Below are 21,061 nucleotides of genomic sequence, written 5' to 3' on the forward strand. Positions count from 1 at the left end.
AGCAGCAGGTGGAGCATCTCTCCTTTGAAGACAGGAGGAGAGAGTTGTGCTTGTTGCACCTGCAGAAGAGAAGGCTGTAGGGAGAATGTGTAGCACCTTCCAGTACCTGAGAGGGCCTACAGAAAGGGCTTTTTGCAAGGATGTGTGGTGATAGGACAAGGGAAAATTACTTTGAATTGAAAGGGTTTAAGAGCAGGTTCAACTGAAATGGTTAGAGTAAGTTTTAGATTAGATACTAGGAAGAAATTCTTTACTGTGAGGGTGGTGAAGAACTGGAACGGGTTGCCCAGTGAAGCTGGAGATGTCCCATCCCTGTGAGTTTTCAGGATCACGTGCAATGTGGCTTTGAGCAAGGTGGTCTAGTGAAACACACACACACCCCGGTGGCAGGGGGTTGGAACTAGATGATCTTTAAGGTCCCTACCAACCCAAACCATTCTGTGATTCTGCAAATTCACATGAGTAGGGCAGATGTCTTGGTGAAAGTGTTGATTTTTCCTAGAAAGCAGTGCTGGAGTAGTGACAGTACTGCACAATTAGCTCTGATTATGTGCAGGGACATCCTTTCTCCCAGGAAACAGAAGTCTTAAATTGTAGAAAAATACTCGTCATGTCCTTCCTCCTGGAAAAGGTAAAATGCAAAAAAAAAGTAAAAAATACTTTACTTCCTTGTGTACCTGTAGGTAGTTACTGTGAAGGAGAATATTGTCAGTGCGTGAAAGATCTTATAAGTAAAGTTGATGTTTTGGGGATGTTACAGTGCTGCTTCTTTGTCCTGAGCTTCTGGAAAAGAGATGATGTTAGGAGATACTCACAGAATCACTATAGTAACAGCAGCTTTTGCTTATAGCTGCTGTTTTCTCTTCCAGTGGTTTATGATACAGAGGTGTTTTTCACCTTGTTTTTAGTGTGGCAAGGGGCATGATATGTAACCAAGTTATTAGTTCTCATCAGTCTTTTCCAGCACTCTTTGACCAATGAATTTTACTTCAGTGAATAACTGTCAAACTTGTAATTGTTCTCATATGAATACTCAATCATTGAATTGCAATGATACAATTAAAAGGAATATAAATCTGCAGATTGTGTGGGCTGTCACTGATACAGGATTTGGAGGGACCTTTTGAAAGCCTTTTTCATAACAGTAGAAATTCCTGACTTCCTCAATCAACACATGTCTGCCTGTATAGTCTTACTGTATCAGAGTGCCTTGGCCATTTGGGGATTGAATTTGTTATGAGAGGGGCCTACAAGGGGGATTAAAAGTACATTGTCAAGAAAAATTCATTTTTACCTTTTTTTGTATCTGACTTTCTTTAATATGTAATTTGAGTTAATCAAGTATTAATTTATTGGCAGGTTGAAAATATAGATCTGGGACTGTTTTGAAATATAAAAGTGGTCTGAGTGCTTCTAGATGTGTCCCAAACAAGAAATTAACCAATGGCTATTACAATGAGGTTCCTGATTCCAGAATAAGTTGTGTGATTGGTTTGTTTCTCAAGTTGTATCAAACAAAATTTCCAGAAGTAGTCTGTAATTTTAAAGAAGTAAGAAAGATTAGAGTGAGAAGTTAGTTTCAGTTGATTGATTCATGTATTTTGGCTTTCAAGCTTTGCTATGTGTTGAGTAATAAAGTTATACAGGGGGGCTATGCGATATTAATACTTTCCCCTTCCTTTCCCCCCCTCTTTTTCCTACTGTCGTCATGTTTTGTCACTGTCAAGTGTAGATTTATTCAAGTGTAGATTTATTTCTCATTCAAACTGTTGTTTTTGTTGGCAGGAGCTACAAGCAAGTCTGTGAAATTATGTAATGTCTGAAAAGTTATGTTCGTGATTAATTAGCCTATCACAAAACTATTTTAGTGTGTGTGGAATAACTAGATCATATTTTTTATTGGCAGGGGTAGAAGGCACTCTGGTCAGATCAAGGAACTTCAGAGTGCTTTGTATTAACTGTTCTATACATTACCTGTTTACATTTGGAACATGAAATATATGTCTTTTTTATTGGTCACTTAATGTGAACCTCATATTTATTTTATTTTTTTTTAAGGAAACGAGTTAGGGCTGCAGGTATTCCTTTTTTCCCAAATTGTAAAATTTATAGTTGTTTGCTTAAAACTGAGCACCCTTTAAATGGCATACTCAAAGAAAATTTGCTGGAAGTTAAAAAATGGGGTAATGATACGTTAGTTCTGAACTGTATGGGCATGAATGGCGCAGCTCTCATGGCAGTGGAGTCAAGATCTCAAGCAGAATTTGAAGTCTGGAGGGAACTTTCTCAATTGTTTATGCTGCAGGGTTTTCTCTTTGCTTCCCCTCTGCAAAAAAAAAGGTATCCTAGTGGAGTTAGGTTATAATCTGAAAATTTAAAGGTATAGATATTGAACCTTTCAGATGTTGATTTATTTGTTAAGAATTCTTGCTAGTAATGGACACATCTAGGTTTTATTGTAAGCATCAAAATAGAGAGAAAAGGCATCTCATCTCCTGTGGTTTGGGCTACAGAGAGGTGTTACTAACCTCTTACTGAAGTGATCATACTTTAGACAAGTAGTTTTCAAAACTTTTTTCTGTCCTCTTTGAAACTTCTGATTTGCATCACTCAAGTGCAATTTCACCAATCCTTGCGTTTTGGAAATTGGAAGGAGATACTGTGCCCATCCTAAATGTAATTACTCATTTAAACCAGCTTTGCAGTTAAAAAATACCACATATAATTTTTGTTTTCGCTAAGTTGACAACATTCTTTCTTATGGTTTCTTACTGTCATGCTTCGTTGTAAATACTGGAAAGTTAAGGCATGAACAGACAAGAGCTGTAAATAATAATTTTATATAGACTATTAAGAAACAGTGATATAGTCAATCTGCTGGTTGTGTTTCAGGATCCACTATCCACTTGGTGCTTCAGAGTGGTGAAGGGAGGTGCTTTGCTCATGGGAGCCTGAAATATGTACTGTGTAGGGATAGGAATTGCAGGCTTCATTGCAATGATCACATTTTTGTTGTACTTAGCTGTTGGTGCTAAAGCAGCTGAATAATGCGTGCACAAACTGAAAAAGTGAAATATAAAACTGAGTTGTTTACTTGTCTCTTGGTTTTACAGGCTGATCCAGTCCTAAAGACTTTTCAGTGAGTTATACAGGGTGGCTCTTGTCGTGCTGCTTGTCCAGTTCCATTGAGATACTGTATTTTCACATTCCTGTGTGAAGGAAGAGGCAAGGGAAGCATCTTTGCACAGAAGATTTTGTCATGAAGTGGATTCCTGCAATGTATTTTAATGAGTATATCAGTATGTCTTGTCCCAGCCATACTCTGCCCTCATTTGGAACTAGATGAAAAGTGTTTTTGCAGTTCCACTGCGCAAGAAAATTTGCAGTAAAAGGAGTTTGAGTATTACTAGTGAGAGTTTTACTTTAATGGCCAGGGCACTTAACTGTGGATGATGCTCTAGGTCCAGGTTATTTCATTGGATAGTTCTTTTACTAGATGGAAGCAAACAGGAACTGCTTCCTGTCAGAGATGAAAAGAGGTTGATTCTAGAAGACTTCAATTTCAAACTTGGGTATGGTCCAAGAGTGCTCTTAGATGGATTTGCTAAGTCATAATTTCTAATTCATTCTTTCCTTTGGTTTTGCCTTTTTGTTGAAGTTGCTTATCACCTTCTGTAGGCCATTGCTGGTTTTGAAGCAGAGTGTAGCTACCTTTGAAGCACTGTTTAAAAAATCCCTCATGAAATTACAGTCAACAAGCTGCTGACTTAATGAACTTTATGACCTTGCTCCTGTCCTTTTTTGTGTCCTTTTGCACAAATGCTGATGCTAGAATTTGCATGTTTTCCTTGAGTAACATGGCAATTTAATATTATTGGTAGGACAGAGAATGGCATTATGGGCTTCATAGACTTTAATACTTGGAATAGTGTAGAAGATAAATTGGAACCAGTGCTTGAGACCCTCACTGGACTTGTTTCTAAAAGCCACACAATACAAGTTGCTGCAATAATTTTTTTTCATTTCCCCTCCTCCCCTCTAGTCCCCCAGCTTAAATATAATACTTAAGGCAAATTTTAAGCCTCTTTCCTTCAAGAGACTTTCATTTAATTTTATATAATAGACCTACTTAAAAGCCTTTCTAAGAAAAACTGGTCTTCTGTGAAATGTTTACTGGCTTTGTTCTGAGCTGTTCAAGCTCTGGTTTACATCACATGGCTAGTTAGTGCTTTACTATATTCTAAGGGAGATTATTTTACTCTATTTATAAAGTGACCTACAGTGATCTGAGTTTTTAATTAAGAAATTAAAATTTCGCTTTTTGTTTTGGGGGTTGTGATTTCTTGATAGTCTGTCATTATTGAACATGATCTATACATAGACAGAAGCAGAGACTGACAAAGCAATCTGTGTCATTTATTGGAAGTGCCAGCCTCTTAGGTAACTCCTTGGGGTACAGGGCTACCCTGCCTGTTCACCTTTATTATCCTCTGCCATGGATTTCAGCACATGATCAAGCAAAAAACTGCTGCTCTCCCCAGTCTTGTGTAAAATGCACTGTGTATGTACTTTACAGAGCTGGCAGATTTTCAGTGGCTTTGTGTCTTGGGCAATGGCTTGTAAAGGTAAATTCCTGCAAGTGATTTCAGTGTCTTGGCTGTTGAATAAACTGCTTTGCTTCTCTCAAGAATAAAGTTCAGTTCCTGTCAGGAGAAAAAAAAATGAAGCTGTTAGCATTTAATCAGCTGTTTGTCCACATCCTCTTGCTTTGGAAAGGAGACCAGGAAGTACTTCATTTTTAAAAGAATAAATAGATAAAGAAGTAGGTTTTCATGACTTGTATTACTCTGCAGCTCACCTGGTAGAGAAGTATCTTAGTGCCTGTGTTTTTTACTTGATAGAAACCAGTGACTAAAAACCAAATGGTCAGTGGCCAAGCTGCTGCTGCTTGTTCCCTGTAAGAATATGAACTTAGCTGTGTCATGTTTTCCCTGCTTGGGCCTTGGTAAGAGAAGTGGCTGTGTTATTTAGAGTGATGTAATTTATACTGCATTTGTTCTTGAAATAGTTGAGCAGAAAGGATGTCAAGTTATAAGCATGAGTTAAAACAAAATGCTTTTTTGTTTAAAAACCCCAAAATGTATACAACAAAACCAAAACGCATGTGCTCTCTATTTAAAGCTTCTACTTCCTAGTCATATCAGTGGAAGAAATGTAAAAAATAGTTCTCTTGTAAGCCCATATCAGGTTCTGGAGTTTGTGGCTGGAATAATTTTGCTTTGGTCCTAATATTTTTTTCTTATATGAGGCAACTAGGCAGGATATGTCTTGACTTTGTGCAGAAATTCACCTACTTCATCTTGGAGTAGAACAGGGCTCTGCTTGTTTTATTTAGAATTGCATTTCAAACACTAGCCCAGTTTCAAAAAACCCTGCTTCTGTATTTAGTATACTGCTATTCAAATCTAGATTGTGCTGACAGTAAATTTGCCCCAAAGAGTAAACTAGATAAAATATGCATATGATCAATTTAATATGCAATTAAACATTTTCCCTGAGCAATTAGCATCAAGACAACTAATAATTATCCTGTGCCACGCTGCAAACATTATACGCATTTATGTAAGATGACTTTGGTAATAAGTTATGGATAAAAATATGCATATATACAAACATCTGAGTAAACATAATATCATAGCAATGAAGCATGTGCTTTTCATACTGGAGTTGATTTAATCTGTGTAAAAACAATGTTTCCCCAAAGAATATAAAAGTTGACATGGCCATGGGGTCATGGTCTGTGAATTGCACCACAGCTTACCTTGTGGTTATGTGCATCACCTGCTACATTCTAGTTGCAGTGCAGTAAATTATAAAATTTGGAGATGGAAAATGCAACTCCATTTGAACAACTGTATATACATGTGACCAAAACCAGAGGATACCATGTTTGGAAGTCTCCTAAGCATATAAAGAAACTGAGATAAAGAAGACATTGTGAAAGTTATCATGTGATGAGCAGGATTGTTGAAAGCTAGATACATATAATGCACTTTACCTCTGAGTTAGACTTTACATAAAGATAACTCGGTTCCATTTTCTTGACACCTAAGACATAGGTACCCTCAAGAACCCTGGAGGCTATCTAGGCAGGGCAGCTGATCCCAGCTGACCAAAGAGATGTTCCATACCCTAAAATGTTACACTCAGTGTATAAAGTGGGAGTAAGAAGGCAGTGGGGTGCACCAACACAGGGTGATGGTGTTTGTCTTGCCAAGGAGCAGTTACATGTGAAGGGGCCCTGCTCTCCTGGCAGTGGCTGAACACCTGCCTGCCCATGGGCACTGGCATCAATTCCTTGGTGTGCTTTGCTTGTGTATGTGGCTTTTGCTTTGGCTATTAAACTGTCTTTATCTCAACCTATGAGTTGAGATACTTTTACTCTTTTTACTTTTACACTTTTACTCTTCTGTTTCTCTCCCTATCCCCATGTGGGGGTAATGAGTGAGCAGCTGTGTGGATCTCAGTTGCCAGCTGGGGTTAAACCGTGGCATATAGAAATTAATGCAAGACCACAGAAGGGATGCAGTTTAAATAATCAAGTATCAGAGATTATTAACAGAAACAGTAGCAGGGCCTACACATATCCAGGGGTTGTTTTTAGATTGACTTCAGTAATTCTGTGTGTCTGATGAATCTGGACTATAGTTGGAAAGCCTCCCTTCTGTAGGTGTAGAGGCTTTATATTAATTCTGTTGAAAATGAAAGCTGAGCCTCCAGAGGACCAGGACATTAGCTGTATTTTTGAGCTGCTGCTTTGCACCTTACTCTAGATATTTTCTGTGCTTGCTTTGGGGGTGGTTTTTCAACAGAAAGTGAAATTTTGATATTTTCAGTGGATGTAAACTACAAATGAAACATGAATGCAGGTTGGCTTATGTGCAGCCAAATAAGTGTAAGCTAATCTAGTATTACTCTTACAGTTAGATGGCTTTGAGGTGTGTGAGTCCAGTAGGACAGGAAGGGTTTTAAATTTATTCTTTTTGCATAGTTCTAGGTATCTCTCATGGTTACCTTATATATCACGATGCTCATAGAGAGATATCTTTCAAAGTACAGGAGGGAGGTGTGAGCAGAGAAAGCCACAAAGCCACTGTGTAGTAAGGAAGTAAATTTTATAGAAATACAAGGCACACAAACTTGCATTCTAGCAGTGATGATAATCTTTGGGGAGAAGAGGAGAAGTTTCCATATGTAGCTTTTCCTCAATACACACCATTTATGCAGTTAGTTGATTTAAAAGTGTAATAAAGAAAGTTCACAGCCTGGTCAGTCCTCTCTTTTTGGAACTGCCCTTGTACTGGCCTTTGCTTTGTGCTCTTTGAATGCATAAGTGCTATGTTAAGGTTTGTAGCAGGTGTAATTTTTCCACACTTCTGCCTGTCAGGATGTGTTTACCATGATTTGAGGTAGTGTGTTTGCCATGCTTTGCAGGCTTTTAGGACTAATATGGGAACTACTGGATAGTTAGCAAGTTGTTTTAAAATTTCGGAATTTAGTTTAACTTATAGTTCCTGAAACATGATGATTTTCTTTTTCAAAGTGGAAAACAAACTGTTTCGTACGCACACTGAATGGATGCAGGAAAGGGATTGCAGCTCCAAGTGTTCACAGAACCTTGTCTTGTGTGGGACCAAGAGCAGCTGCTTCAGTAGATGAGTCAGAAATCAGTACCTGTTGCTGATAAAGCTTTTGCTTTTCAATATTAATATTTCAAAAAACAGTATTTAGAGATACTTCTGGCAGTATTTCATGTTCAGAGACTTCTTTTTTTCAAACCATGGTAAAAACAAAAAAAGGAAAAAGAATATAAAATACTGCAGGTAGCCCTCAAGGTACTTTATAAAAATGTAGGTGTTCTGAGAAAGCCAGCTTGCTCCTTCTGTCCTTCCTAAGGCTGCAGATAGGCTGGGACCAGGACAGTGGATCTGTATTGAAGGTCATGGCAGCTTCACTTGTCAGTAAAATTTGCCCCTCTCTGCTGGTAGCCCTGTAATTACTTACACGCTGTTTCTGTTCATAGGATAACAGAGATCTAATGTTTGGGTATCATGCAAAAGGATGTGTTTTCTAGCAGGTAGTCAGATGATGTTGAGGTGGTTCTGAAAAGGCATGGAGAGGCAGTTGCTAATGGGAACAGTTGAGGTTTTTGGTTTGCTAGTAAAATTTCTTGGGAGTGTGTGTGAAACTTTTAATTTCTTTTAATGTGTGCATAACACTTAATGAGATAGCACTTAAGACTGTAATTGTGTGTACACAGCTAATGCCTAACAGTTTTCAGACAATCTGTTTAAAACCTCAGAGTGCTATAGCAATGCAAATAGGAATCTGCTTGCTTTGAATGGGATTTATAGTTTGGGTAACTTTGCATACTCAAAAATAAAGTAAAATAAAACTTTTCCGGACCTAATGTGACTCTTTGTGGGGGGGAGATGTTAGAATGTACTAAATGCTTTAAGAATTTCATGGTCACTATAAACATAACATAAATTTCACAAGCGCAGAAACTGCATAGGAAAAAAAATTGGTTTGGGCCTTAGTTTTGGGACAGGTTCTGACATAAGGTAATAGAAGTCCAGCTGAATTTTTACCAAGGATTGGTTTTGTGCAGGGACAAAGCCTGTTAGTTTTTAGAATAGATAGCTGTGAGTCATTAAAATAAACAAAATAATTTGCTGGTTGCATAAATGGCTTCCAAGTCTTTGCTTAAAAATGGACACTGCACTGGTTCAGGTAAATGCTAACACTGTATTGTCATTTCTGAATTAGTGATATGAAAGGTGTCCTTGCCCATCGTAGGGCAGTTGGAATTAGATTTATGCTCTTTCTAAATTAAACCATTCTATGGTTCTTTATTTTTTGTGAACCAGTCAGAATGCAGAATATGTAAAGACTGTGAGCAGTAAGGATAGTGGGTCCTTAATGTTTCACCATGTGTAAACTATGTCAAATAGTTAAAATGCTTTGGGGTTTTCTGGGGGCTCTGGGGTGGTTTTTTTCAGTTGCATCAATTACAGAACACTTATTGAAGGCACTAAACAAATTTTTTTTTTTTTAGTCTTTATCTGTACCACAAACTTGGTTTTTATTCTTGTGTTCTTTAGTGACTGAAATACGGAAGCTATAAACAAAATTTAATGTACACACATTCAAGAATTTTTAATGACAATGGTTTCAAATATTAGAATAATCACAATCAATTATTGTTTGGAATATTTTTGAAATTAGAGATGTTGTAAAATTGGATTTTGGTGGTGTTTTTTGGTGATACAATATTGTCATACAGTACATGGTTTTAACGCTGTTTAGAGGATTGAAGGACTGCAGTTGTTGTATGTATGATTTTTGAGGGATTGATTGACTATGGCAGTTGAATGTGTGATACTTAAATAAGTATGGTTCAATTTCTACTCGGAAAGTAAAGTAAAAACTAACCTGTTTACAGGTGCTGAGTGAGTTGATGGTCTGTTATTCCTCCATGGTGTGTCTATCTTAATTTTTTTAAAATAGAATTTCCTGACTGCTCTTTGTGCAACTTCAATTTCTGAATGCATGTTGGCGTGAGGGATGAATTTCTGTAAATTTGCTCTTACTGTAGTTGGGAATACAGTTATTAGAACAAGGCAGTCTGTTGAATTTGAATGTTCACTTTCTAGCAACCTAGCGAATTAAATTGTTTTGCAAGTTGTCATTTACCTTATTCACAGAATTAAAGGGATGAAAAGTTCTTCTCAGGTTATTAGTTCTGTTGAAGCAGTAGTGTGTTACTGGATAAGAGTTATTCAGACCTCCCTTGTGAGACAGAGCAGACACCCTACTCCTAAAGCTTTTCTAACACAAATATTAATATTAAATATTAACACCAAAAGTATTACTGGCTCATCTGGTACAAGATACTGCAGTGTTGAATAACTGACTTGAGTAGAACTCATTCTGTAAGAGATGAAATGGAATTAACCTTCCTGAAGAATAACCGTTGTTTTTCAAAAGATATGTCATGGCTATATTTTAGAAGATAAACTAGTGATTAGAAAAATAGATTAATTTCTCTTAGAGTTCCCTTTGATTAAGGTAGGAGGTGCACTACTGTTTGGATGACATTCTGCTGTTGTTAACAAAAATTGCACTAGCTCTCCCCCCACCCCCCAAAAAATTAACCCCAAACACCCATAGTTGATGCTAATTGAGGCAGTTGTGAGCCAGAACTAATACTAGCAGTATGAATTCAGGCTTGCTTTGACTGTGCAAGCTAAAGCAAATGGAAATGATGTCTTGTTTAGTGTGCTGACAGGGGTGTGTGTGTGTTTGTATCTTTCAGTAGTTGAGAGAACAGACCCTGTAATACAGTTATGAATGTAAATGGCTTCAAAGAATATACTGGAGCCTGTAAGCTTCTTGGAACTTGTATATGAGGTGATAGGATTTGCAAGCTCTTTGTGATTAGTTTTGGTATGGGAACATCAGTCTTTGTAGCCCTGAACTGCCAACAACCTTTGTCCTTTATTTTACCTTCAGAAAAAAAAGGGGGGATGGGGTGGGGTCATGTTTGAAATAGGGAAGTAAATGAATGTTGGCTAATGGCCATGTCTTTTCCTAGAGCAAAAAAAATATCTTGGAAAGATAGATGAGATTGTGGACCTGGATTTGAATGATATGTGAAGCTTTCTAAATTATTTATCAGCACAAGCCTTTTTGGAATGGCTAAAGCACTGTTACATTGAAGGGAAAGAGAATGGAATGGTTGCCAAGAGGAGATTTTTACTGGATTCTGCTAAAAGAATAATCTGTCTTTTAAAATTATCTGTGTTAAGCTTTAAGTAGCAGTTGAGAAATGTCCACACAATGCTGTGAAATTTGTTTGAATAGCTCTGGACCCTTTTTCTGCTGCTTATTATTAGCATATTTTATGTATTTTGGGTTTTTTGTTAGTATCATTTTGCTCCAGTGACATATCTGATGAAAACAAAATTATGGGAAAGATCTGTTGAATTATATCTGACTGGCAAGAATAGTAACTAGTTAATTCTTTCTTATTTTATTTATATCTACATTGTTTTTATCCAGTGAAAAGTCCTGCAAGTAGTTGGTACAACCTTTTCACCTCTAGAACTACAGATCTCATTCAATGTCATCCTCCTAAAACTGACAACACCAATAATGCTTCGTTTTTTGAAGCATGACCGTTTTTGAAAGCTGTTGTATATCTTAAACAGTTGTTTTTATCCAAGTAGCAATTTCATATTTCAGCTGACCATACAATCCATACTGGAGAGCTCAGTAAGACAAAAGACTGCAGATGATGTTTGTTCCTATTGGTTGTAAGGAGGGTACAGCAGTGTCCACTTGTAGATGATGGAAGGGAACACACATCTCCTTACTTTTGAAAAGTTCAGCTCTGTGTATCTTTCATGTGTATTCTTTGGGGTATACAAGTTTGTCAGTATTTCAGTAATTGGATTGTGAAGAGTTGAACAGTGAGCAGACCTGCTGAGGACTAAGTTTTCAGAAAAAGTACGGTGCCTTGGGGTGTGTTTATATCGAAGTATGTTTATGTGGGCTCCTCTTCTATGGCTCGGACAAACTTACTTTCCTGGTGTCAGCATTCTTCATGCTGCTTGACTTAAAATGATCATGAAGCTTAATAACATAAAAGTAGTTTCAATATTTCTGTGTTATATTGTGTTGAGATATAAGGGCATATCACCATGGAACTAATTCTTTCACAAGAATACCCTTAAAAACAAGCATTCCCCACTTCCCAGATCTGTAATGGAATACAGATTTATAGGTCAAGTGAAGATAGCCTGCCAGGTTTCAAATATTGTAGCATAAAGAGGAAATGGAAAATGAAGGTAAAGGCAATAAATGATTGCTTTGATATGTTAAACTAACAGCATTGCATACCTGAATCTGGAAGCTGTGAATTCACTAAAGAAACCATTTTAATCTGAGTTACTGTGATACTCTCTGCTAGAAGGTACTCTGTTATTTTACTATCCCATTTGGGAGAAATAGTTGCATGTAATTTTATTTGTTACAGACCTGTTTACAAATACTTCCATGTAGTTGTTAATACATTCATATTTTGGATGTTGCAGGTTAGTGTTTTCTTTAAAGCTCTAAAATGTAATGCAGAAACAATATAATAAATATTCTGATTGTTTGTTATGTAATTGATAAGGAAGATGGGAAGTAGATTTGTATCCATTCTGAAGTAATTCTCTGAAGAGTTGTGTATTGCTTCTAGACATTGAAAGATTTGCATTTTTTTATGAATGTCTGTCAAAGCTGATGGGACTCACCAGACTGGCATGGATAACCCTTGATCTGTTAAATCCACTGCTGTTACCCTAAAATGGTAATTTCAGAGGAGGGTATGAGCTGTATTGAATTTCAAAGTAATAAAGTATGTCTTGAATTTGAGTTTTTGTCTTGTGTAAAGGAACTATGTTTATCTATAATAAAGACTAGTTTACATCTTTGAGCACTGTTGCATTTGAAGAACAAGCAATTGTGTTCTGGAGTTGCAATTGTGTGCAAGAATAGTGTCGTATGTTCTAATTTTTCCTTGTTTTTGTTAACATTACTCTTGTATTGGAGGCATTTACATGGGTGGATATACAGGCTTATTATGGGCCAACTTGAAGTTTATGAAGTATGTTAAGATGAAAACTTTGTAACCAAGTTAGTAAAGTGGACATTTGCCTTGCCAATTAGTATGTTCTACAGTAAAATACCAAGTAAAAGCCTTGGAGGCTGGTGGGTTTTGGTTTGGAATTTTTTTGTTAGCTAACTGTCTGTTTATTTTTAAATCTAGCCACGAGCTGATCCCATCCCAATATGTAGCTTTTGCTTGGGAACAAAAGAATCAAATCGTGAAAAAAAGCCAGAAGAGCTCTTGTCTTGTGCAGATTGTGGCAGCAGTGGTAAGTTGGCTGAATTTACAAATACTAGGAATGTTTATGTTTTAGTATGTATATTAAAAATATTTTAAACTTGTGAACCATATCCTCTCTTAGAACAAACATAGATCAAGAACTGAAACCAGGGGGACAGAAGAATTTGTTGTTTTTCTTGGTTTGTTTTGGTTTTGTTTGGTTTATTTAAACTAGAATTTTGTCATCTTTAGGATAATTACAAGTGAGAGGTATGAATTAATCTTTATGTCAAAGTATAGGTCTGCTGAGTAAATTAAGAGGAGGAAACTACACTTTTACAATACCAGAATTCAGTTGTTGTTTGGGATCTATGTGGGCTTTGAAAACTCAAATGATGGTCAAGAATTTTGCTTGCACAGATTTACAGCATTTCAGAAGCTGAGGAATAATCATGGTAATAAAGACTATGTAGCAGTCTTTGCTGCTGCACATCTTGTGTATTCAGTTCATTTTTTTTTTATTAAATGATTGTGTTACTCAAGAGAGAATTTGAATAATATTTTAAGTAACATACCACATGAGGTGGGCAGCTGGTTGGTTGCTTGTCAGGCACAAGATAATGTCCCTGCTGATTGCATGTACCTCACTCCTGTGTGCTGCAGCAGCTCTTGCAGACTGTGGCTGTTCCTAATGCAGGTGCTTCTCTTCTCTGTGGTGACCAGTGCTGGGGCCTGAGGCAACAGCCTGAACTTGGGTTGGGGAAGGTTTGGAAAAACAACTCCCAGAAGGTGGTTGTGCACTAGAACAGGCTCTCCAGGGCACCAAGACTGACAAAACTCTCAAGGCACATGTTGTGACTCTTGGGGATGCCCTGTGAAGGGCCAGGAGTTGGACTTGATGATCCTTGCAGGTCCCTTCCAGCTCTGGACATGCTGTGATTCTGTACATCTGGAGTCCATGAGTATCTTCATTTTGTCAGTGTGCTGACAGTAGCTGTGGCAGTTCTCAGGTCCAGCTACATCAGTACTTGAGTAAAAATAGAGATAGTATGGATAAAAACATATTTTCAGTTAATCAAGAAATGTTATTGGTTGTCTGCTTCTCAATTGTCACCCTGATAGTTGCTTTGTATTTTAGCCAGTGTATTTTTTAGTGTATTTTACCCAGTTATTATACTCTGAAATAAGAAAATTACTTTTTTAACCCAGTATGCAACAGTAAACCTCATACATTGAAATTTTCTTCCTTTAGTGGTTTATAGGTTACAGGTCTCCTCTGTTTTCAAATCTGTTTTGTGATATTTGCAAAATTAATACTTGGTTAGACTTTGGTGCAGAGAGTTTAAATTTATCAGGTGAGCTTAGATATCAGCCACTCTTCTATTGTGTAATAATTCCCTGGTGGGTCTTAAGACACTTTAGAACTGGAAGTCTTGACTTTCATGGATCAGCTTCTATTTGAATTAACACCGATACATTCTCTCTGCCTCATTAAGACTAAATTATCTTTAATTAGTTCCTCAGATGTATTAGATAGAAGGAATGAAATAGTGAGACTGCCAGTCAGTTTGCTGGATGGTTAAACTTTAGCTACTGATGCCTAACTAAAATAAAAACCAATTTCAGTGCAATTTATAAATAACAAAACTTCACTCAAGTGGAGTTTTATTGTAATTGGATTTGTAATTTTGCACATTGCAGTGTATCTCAAAGCTGGTCTTGCTGTCTAACAAATAGAAAAGAAATTGCATGTTGTGCACGGCAAGCAAATTGTTCAGTTGATCAGAGATTAAATTGCAGTGCCCACTACTGGCATGCCTGTTTTCCCTTTTTGTTTTTGTGTCAAGTCACTTTTGTCTTTTCAGGTAGTGCCTCTGCATTCTGAAAGCAGAAACTAGCTGGATAACCAGGTGCACATTTCTGTGGTATTTTGGAGGAAAAATATTTGGGTATTAGAAATGAAGTGCACTGCTATGTCAGTTGGCACAGAGGATTTTCTCAAAAAGTAAGATGAGGGATACCAGATGAGAAAACAAATCACATTACAGAAGCAGACATAGTTCTTCTTGGTTTTGGTTGGGTTTTGTAGTTTGTTTGGGTTTTTTTTCCTCATTTTTCCTTATCTCTTGATTTTGAAAAATCAATACACTTGAGAACTGGAATTGAACTCTGCTTCTGTTTTTTCCAAACAAGATGTGCAGAAGCAATTGAAGATTAATGCTACTGACACATTTTCATGAGAGTTTGAAGTTGTAGAATGACGAGGGGAAAAATTGAGTGACTGGAAAATTATAATAAATGTTTTTTAAAGGGGGCAAAATTAGCAAAAAGTACAATACCTATGGGTATTTTCCTTTCAAATTGGATGTTATCCTGAGGAGGCAAGAGGGTTACTTATCAAAGATGGATAGAGCAGGCTGGACAGCACAGCAACAGAGACACTGGACTCAGGTCAGAGGGAATAGGGGCAGAAAATATTTGGAAAGAACTGGGCAGAGATCACTTTCTAAATGAGATTTAGGGTATGCTTTAGTAATAGTGGAATATAGCAACTGTCTTAATTATTGCTGTCTGTATAAGGATATCAGGTTAGTTGGATAAAATGAACTGCTAAGAAAGCTGCAGGTAGTAAAAACTGGTACATCCCCAAGACAGGTGCACTGACCATCTCTGCTCATAGCTAAAGTCTCCCTAAATAATGATAACACTATGTACCTTAAAGATGATCAGACACAAGTTGAGGGGGTGTTTTTGTGAATTATCTACACAGTAGTTCCCAGCATTTTTGTTTAAGTTAAAAATAACCGGAGATATTAGCATAACTTATTTCGCACTGTGTTTAATTGTAGTCACTGATCTAATGCTTGTTCTTTTAAAAGACTAGCTTTTTCATCAAATCCTTTAACGAATAAAAAAGGCTCAGCTTTGTGAGGAAGACACAAAAGTGATTGAGACCCTCACTTTTGACTTCCTGGTCTCACCTATTTCTGCCACGTCAGTGTATCACAAACATTAACCATTTCAAACATGGGTGAGCAAATTCTGAAGTGTTTCATTTTAATGTAGGCCTGTATATATTCCTGGTGAAATCTTCCAGCTTCCAAAGGTCTACATTTCCAGAAATCTGGTAAACTTGTTTGATACATTAAAATATTGTTGCTGCTGAGTTTTAAAAGAAAGTCACGTGGTTGAGCCAGGAGAAATTACCAGTTTAAACACTTGAAACTAGGGTTGGAAACCTCTTGGAGTTTTATCAGCTTCTGGATGTGGAGAAAAGAGTATGTTTGTAATTTGAGTTTAGGTTAGTTAGAGGTGAAATACTGCAAGTTTGGGAGCCCAAAACATGCTTTCCTTCAGCTCTCCAATTAAAAAAAAAAAGCTAGCTGTAAAATCAGTGAAGGGCACCATAACTTCAAATGACTATTGAAATCTGTTAAACTACAAAATCTGTGTAACTGCTATGAATGTAGTTAAACAGTTCCTTTTAAAATTGAAACTCGCTGGTTACCACTTAATGTCTGGCAGGCATTACCCTATACATGTTACTGTTACATTTGCACTATGTCAATTTGTATCTAAAATGAATAGTTTAAGTATTATCAGCTATTAGAAAACCATATCATACAGTATTTTGAAATCTAACAGTTCCTGGGCTGTCTCTGCTAGTGCATACCTAGAAAAGATAGTGAAAAAAAATATGGCAAATCCATAGTGATGGTTCTCATTTGCAGCCTTCCAGTTCTAGTTACTTGTGGCTCAAGGATTAGGAATTGCTGGCATGTTTAATACCAGTGGATTATTTTTCTTGAATTTTTGTCTGATAATAAGAGCTAGTGATTAAAGAAATGTATTAAAATGTGTAATTGCTTGAATGAGAAATGTTCCATTGGTAGATAAGAGATACAAACTAATACAGTTATACTTAATTTGTTCAAGCAGTGGTTACCAACCAGTGAAAATGGGTGTTCCATATGTTTATACATCAGTTACTTACGTAAAACAAAATTAAAATCAACAGTTTGAACTGCAACTTACTTGCTCCTTGAAATAAATCACTTCTGTGCAGAGTAGATAACTCGAGTTAAATACATTTACATGGAGGTGATTGATTCAAAACTATGCTTTAATGTGTTAATAGGGTTGTTAAGTCATAGTTGATAAAATAAGTCTTCATGTGATATTGATTACTAATATCAGCCTCTCTAGGGGGTTTCATTGAAGGGAGTAATATCTCATTGAACTCATCTCTGCTGTTGTAGTGTATTTGTCACATTCTTGGAAGTGCGTACTCAATTTTAACCCTAAAAAATGTTGGTATATGCAAAGAATCAAATGATTATGCTTTTTCAATATTTTTCTGAAACTACTCTTTAAATTGATTATTGATTGCTCTTTCCTAATAAATTATATCTCTGCATTTTATTTTGAGAAAATGCACAGTTGTCCTTCAAAGTTTAACTATAAAGTGGTTTAAGCCTTGGATAAATAGAATAAAAGGAAGTAAAATCTGAAATTGTCACTTATTCCGGTGGCTTCTGAATTCCATCAGTCTTTGCCATTTGTGCCTCAGTCCATTAGACAAAAATAGCAAATGCTCATAGATGAGATTGTATTTTCATTTGTGGTGTTTTAGCTCAGTCCTGGACTGAGAGACAGTAGATGGAGAAAGTCTGAATCACTGTAGCTCTAGCATTACCTAGAAGAAAGCACTCACTGCAACTCTGACAGTGAGAGGAAAGCACCTTTGATGTGTGCCACGTCGCTGCAGCCATCTCTAAGTGCAGCATGGCATCAGGGATTCTTCTCTCTCTGACAACTTCTGTGGTTATGTTCATGATAGATAATCTCTGAACATAATACTCTCATCAAGTGTTTCCCTGGGAATGCTTATCCCTTCCTATATAGCAGTGCTTTTATCTTGTCTGGATTAGGGCTACGCTCCGAGGCTGTTGAAGACGTGAAAAAAATCTCTGCCAGTATTGCCTCAGGTGCTGGATGTGTTCAGTTGCCTGGTATCCTCTGTTAATTGGAAAAGTCCTGCTGGCCTTCAAGACTACTGTGAAAAGAGGGTGGTCCTGCCAAGGAATTTTTGTGTTTTGTGGGAGGTGGTAGTTCAAAACTCCACACCCACCCCCTCAATTTTAAACCGTGTATTGCTATATGTTTTTCTTATGCCAATTGCTAGATTATTTTTTTCTCTTTTTATTACTCTGAAATTGTTCTTTGTGTATAGCTAAGTAAATGAAATAAGAAATGCATATAGTTTGGCTTTTCAGTTTCTCTGGTAGATACTTAGTATAGTTAGAAAAATAACTAATGTAATTTTATCTGAAGGTTTCCTCTGTTTATTTTGCACTGCTATGAAAGTGGAATGTGGTCAATTTATAAATATACTGTTTTCAGAACCAATGACAGTTTAATATGCTATGGAAATAACCTAGTGAAAATAAAAATTTCAGTTTTAGATGCTTATGTAGACCATTCACTGGTGTCAGTTATAGTAAATTCTACCCGTCTTCATGAATTGGTTTAATGACCATTATTCTGTATATTTGTATGAAGTAGATGTGCTAAATAATGTGTTGCAAAATTCCGAAAGCAGATGGTACTTGCAGGGTTCTGGTGGTGCTGGCTACATCCTGCTGAACTTCAGAATCAATCTAACCAATCTTAAATCTCAACCTCTCAATAACATTTTGGTGTTTTTTAGGACATCCATCATGTTTGAAATTCTGTCCTGAGTTAACAACAAATGTGAAGGCGTTGAGGTGGCAGTGTATTGAATGCAAGACATGCAGTGCATGTAGGATCCAAGGCAAAAATGCAGTAAGTTAGACTTGTTCAGTGTTACTGCACATCTCTGTTTATAGTAGCTTTATAATTAGCACATGTCCAAATGCAAACAGCTTCTAACAATGCTGTATTAAGTCTTTTTTTTAACTTTTTCCTTTTATCCACCCCCTCATCTCTGCCCCTCCAGGATAACATGCTTTTTTGCGACTCCTGTGATCGAGGGTTCCACATGGAGTGCTGTGACCCGCCGCTATCCCGAATGCCAAAAGGTGATCTAAAAAATCCTTTCCATGACAGTACTTCCATTTGCAGTCTTGTATTAAGTGACAAAACCTGTCAAGCATGCTATTATCGTTTTTATTTTCAGCGATAAATAGTATGATTTCATTCATATCAAAGGAAATTTTACTTGTCATTATATGAGGGTTTTTTTTCCTCAGGAAAATAAAAAATATCTACATATAGTTCACCTGATGTGTTCACTGTGTAATGAGTTGTTGCCCAGTTATTGTAGATGAAATTTTAGAAAGACTGTTTAAATGCTTGGAGTATATACACTGACAAAGAAGTTCTTGGAACATGTAGAAGAGATTTTTCTTACTGCCTTTTGTAGGAGTGATTGGAAAAACAGGCAAACAAAACAAAATGCATGTGTCTTCAGGTTCTCTAATCTCTACGTTTCTTACCTATGGCACCTCTCACTTCTGCTCTTACATCTTTATGGCTTTTCCTATTTAATCTTAAAGTTACATTAAAGACTTTTTTCAGTTCCTCCCCTCCCAGTCCCCAGCCTCATCTACAATACATGTTTGGCTACCTAATGTTAAAAGGATGCTAAATTCAAGTTGTGTATGAAAACAAATATACCATAGGTGTGAAGTAGTATATTTAGCATGCTCTACCTCAGTGGCTTTGTATCACACATGTAAATTTTTTACCCTGTCTTAATTCTGTATGGAGAAATATCTAGGTAGTATAAGGAGGGACAAGCTAGAACAGAAATTCTTCTAGAAACCTAATTGCTCATAATCTTTCCTGTGATTCTTGTTGCCTCTTGTATCCTCCTTTCCATGAGCACTTTGCTTTTAAAAATTTCAGAGTATAGATAGAGGTGGATCACTTTTTCTGTCCACATTCCCTTGCCTATATCTTGTTCAAGAGATAATTTGCTGACTTTGTATATACTTGGTATGTATGTTGGTACACACCTGCAGTACAGATTAGATAAACTGTGTTTAACTAAACTTTTTTTATATATAGGGATGTGGATTTGCCAGGTCTGTAGACCAAAGAAGAAAGGGAGAAAGCTGCTTCATGAGAAGGCTGCGCAAATAAGGAGACGATATGCAAAACCTATTGGACGACCGAAAAATAAATTAAAGCAACGAATGTTGTAAGTTTCTCTTGGTTTTTATTTCTTTAGATGTTTCTGAGAATGTAGTCAGATAAGAGTTTCATATATGTTTAAGCAGAGTTTTTAACTCTGTTTCAAATTGGGGAAAACAGATAATGAGTGATTTTCTATGTGCCTTTCAGCCCAATGTTCAATAACTTGTATACTATAGTAGGTGCTTTTGGTGTCATGTCAGGTGGTGATAAAAAAATTACGGTAACTTGACTTTTCAGAATCCATAATTTTTATCAAAAATTCTACATATAGCAGATGCAAATAAACTTCTATATAATAACATATGCCACAGCTGTCTTGAAATGTAGCTTCAGATAATTGTAGTATCTACAGAATACAAAGTGGATAATATCAAGCTATGATAGACGACTTCAGGAGACCATTCTGCTCAAAGAGCCCTTTGAAAACTCTATAAAAATTACTTTGTTAATATCAGCTCACAAAACCCATTCCAAAAAGCAAACTGTACAAGTAACAGAGAAGTTGTGGTTTCAGTGGTACTCTGGAAAAGATGATTACTTGAATTCTGCTGTCAACCTGTTACCAGTTACTAGGAAAAGAGATTGCAATTCCTCTTGCTTCTTGGGACTGTGTTGATCCAAAACAAGAGTGTGCTGTAGTGTTTTTTACCATCTATCTTCCCAGGAAACACTGTAGCTGGAGATTAGAAGTCTTGGTTAGAGGATTGTTTAAGTAGCGTTGAAATACTGAGTTGATTTTACACTGAGTGTTAAGTAGGAACAGATTCTGTGTCAGCTACAGTAGCATGTTGCCCTCCAACACATCTTCCTAGCCACATACACCTTTTTTTGCCCCTATTTAAGTATTATTTAACTGTTTGGCTATGTCAACTGAGCAGCTGAAAAGCTTTCTGACTCTACCAACTACTCATTCTGTACATTATGACATTATTCTCTACAGTT

The 21,061-nt window shown here is 36.7% G+C and overlaps 1 protein-coding gene across 5 annotated transcripts in view; it reads left to right on the top strand.

The window, feature by feature from the left end:
* The window catches only part of KAT6B (lysine acetyltransferase 6B), a 101,418-nt gene that overhangs the window by 35,303 nt on the left and 45,054 nt on the right, over window positions 1-21,061 (top strand). For all 5 annotated transcript variants that reach the window (XM_063163828.1, XM_063163826.1, XM_063163829.1 and 2 more), the window contains exons 3-6: window positions 12,878-12,986; window positions 18,648-18,763; window positions 18,918-18,999; window positions 19,991-20,123. In XM_063163828.1, the coding sequence (XP_063019898.1) occupies window positions 12,878-12,986; window positions 18,648-18,763; window positions 18,918-18,999; window positions 19,991-20,123 (440 nt within the window). The remainder of the gene's footprint in view (window positions 1-12,877; window positions 12,987-18,647; window positions 18,764-18,917; window positions 19,000-19,990; window positions 20,124-21,061) is intronic.

The sequence above is a fragment of the Melospiza melodia genome, chromosome 9 (assembly GCF_035770615.1).
Source record: "Melospiza melodia melodia isolate bMelMel2 chromosome 9, bMelMel2.pri, whole genome shotgun sequence".
In the NCBI taxonomy this organism is placed as follows: Eukaryota; Metazoa; Chordata; class Aves; order Passeriformes; family Passerellidae; genus Melospiza; species Melospiza melodia.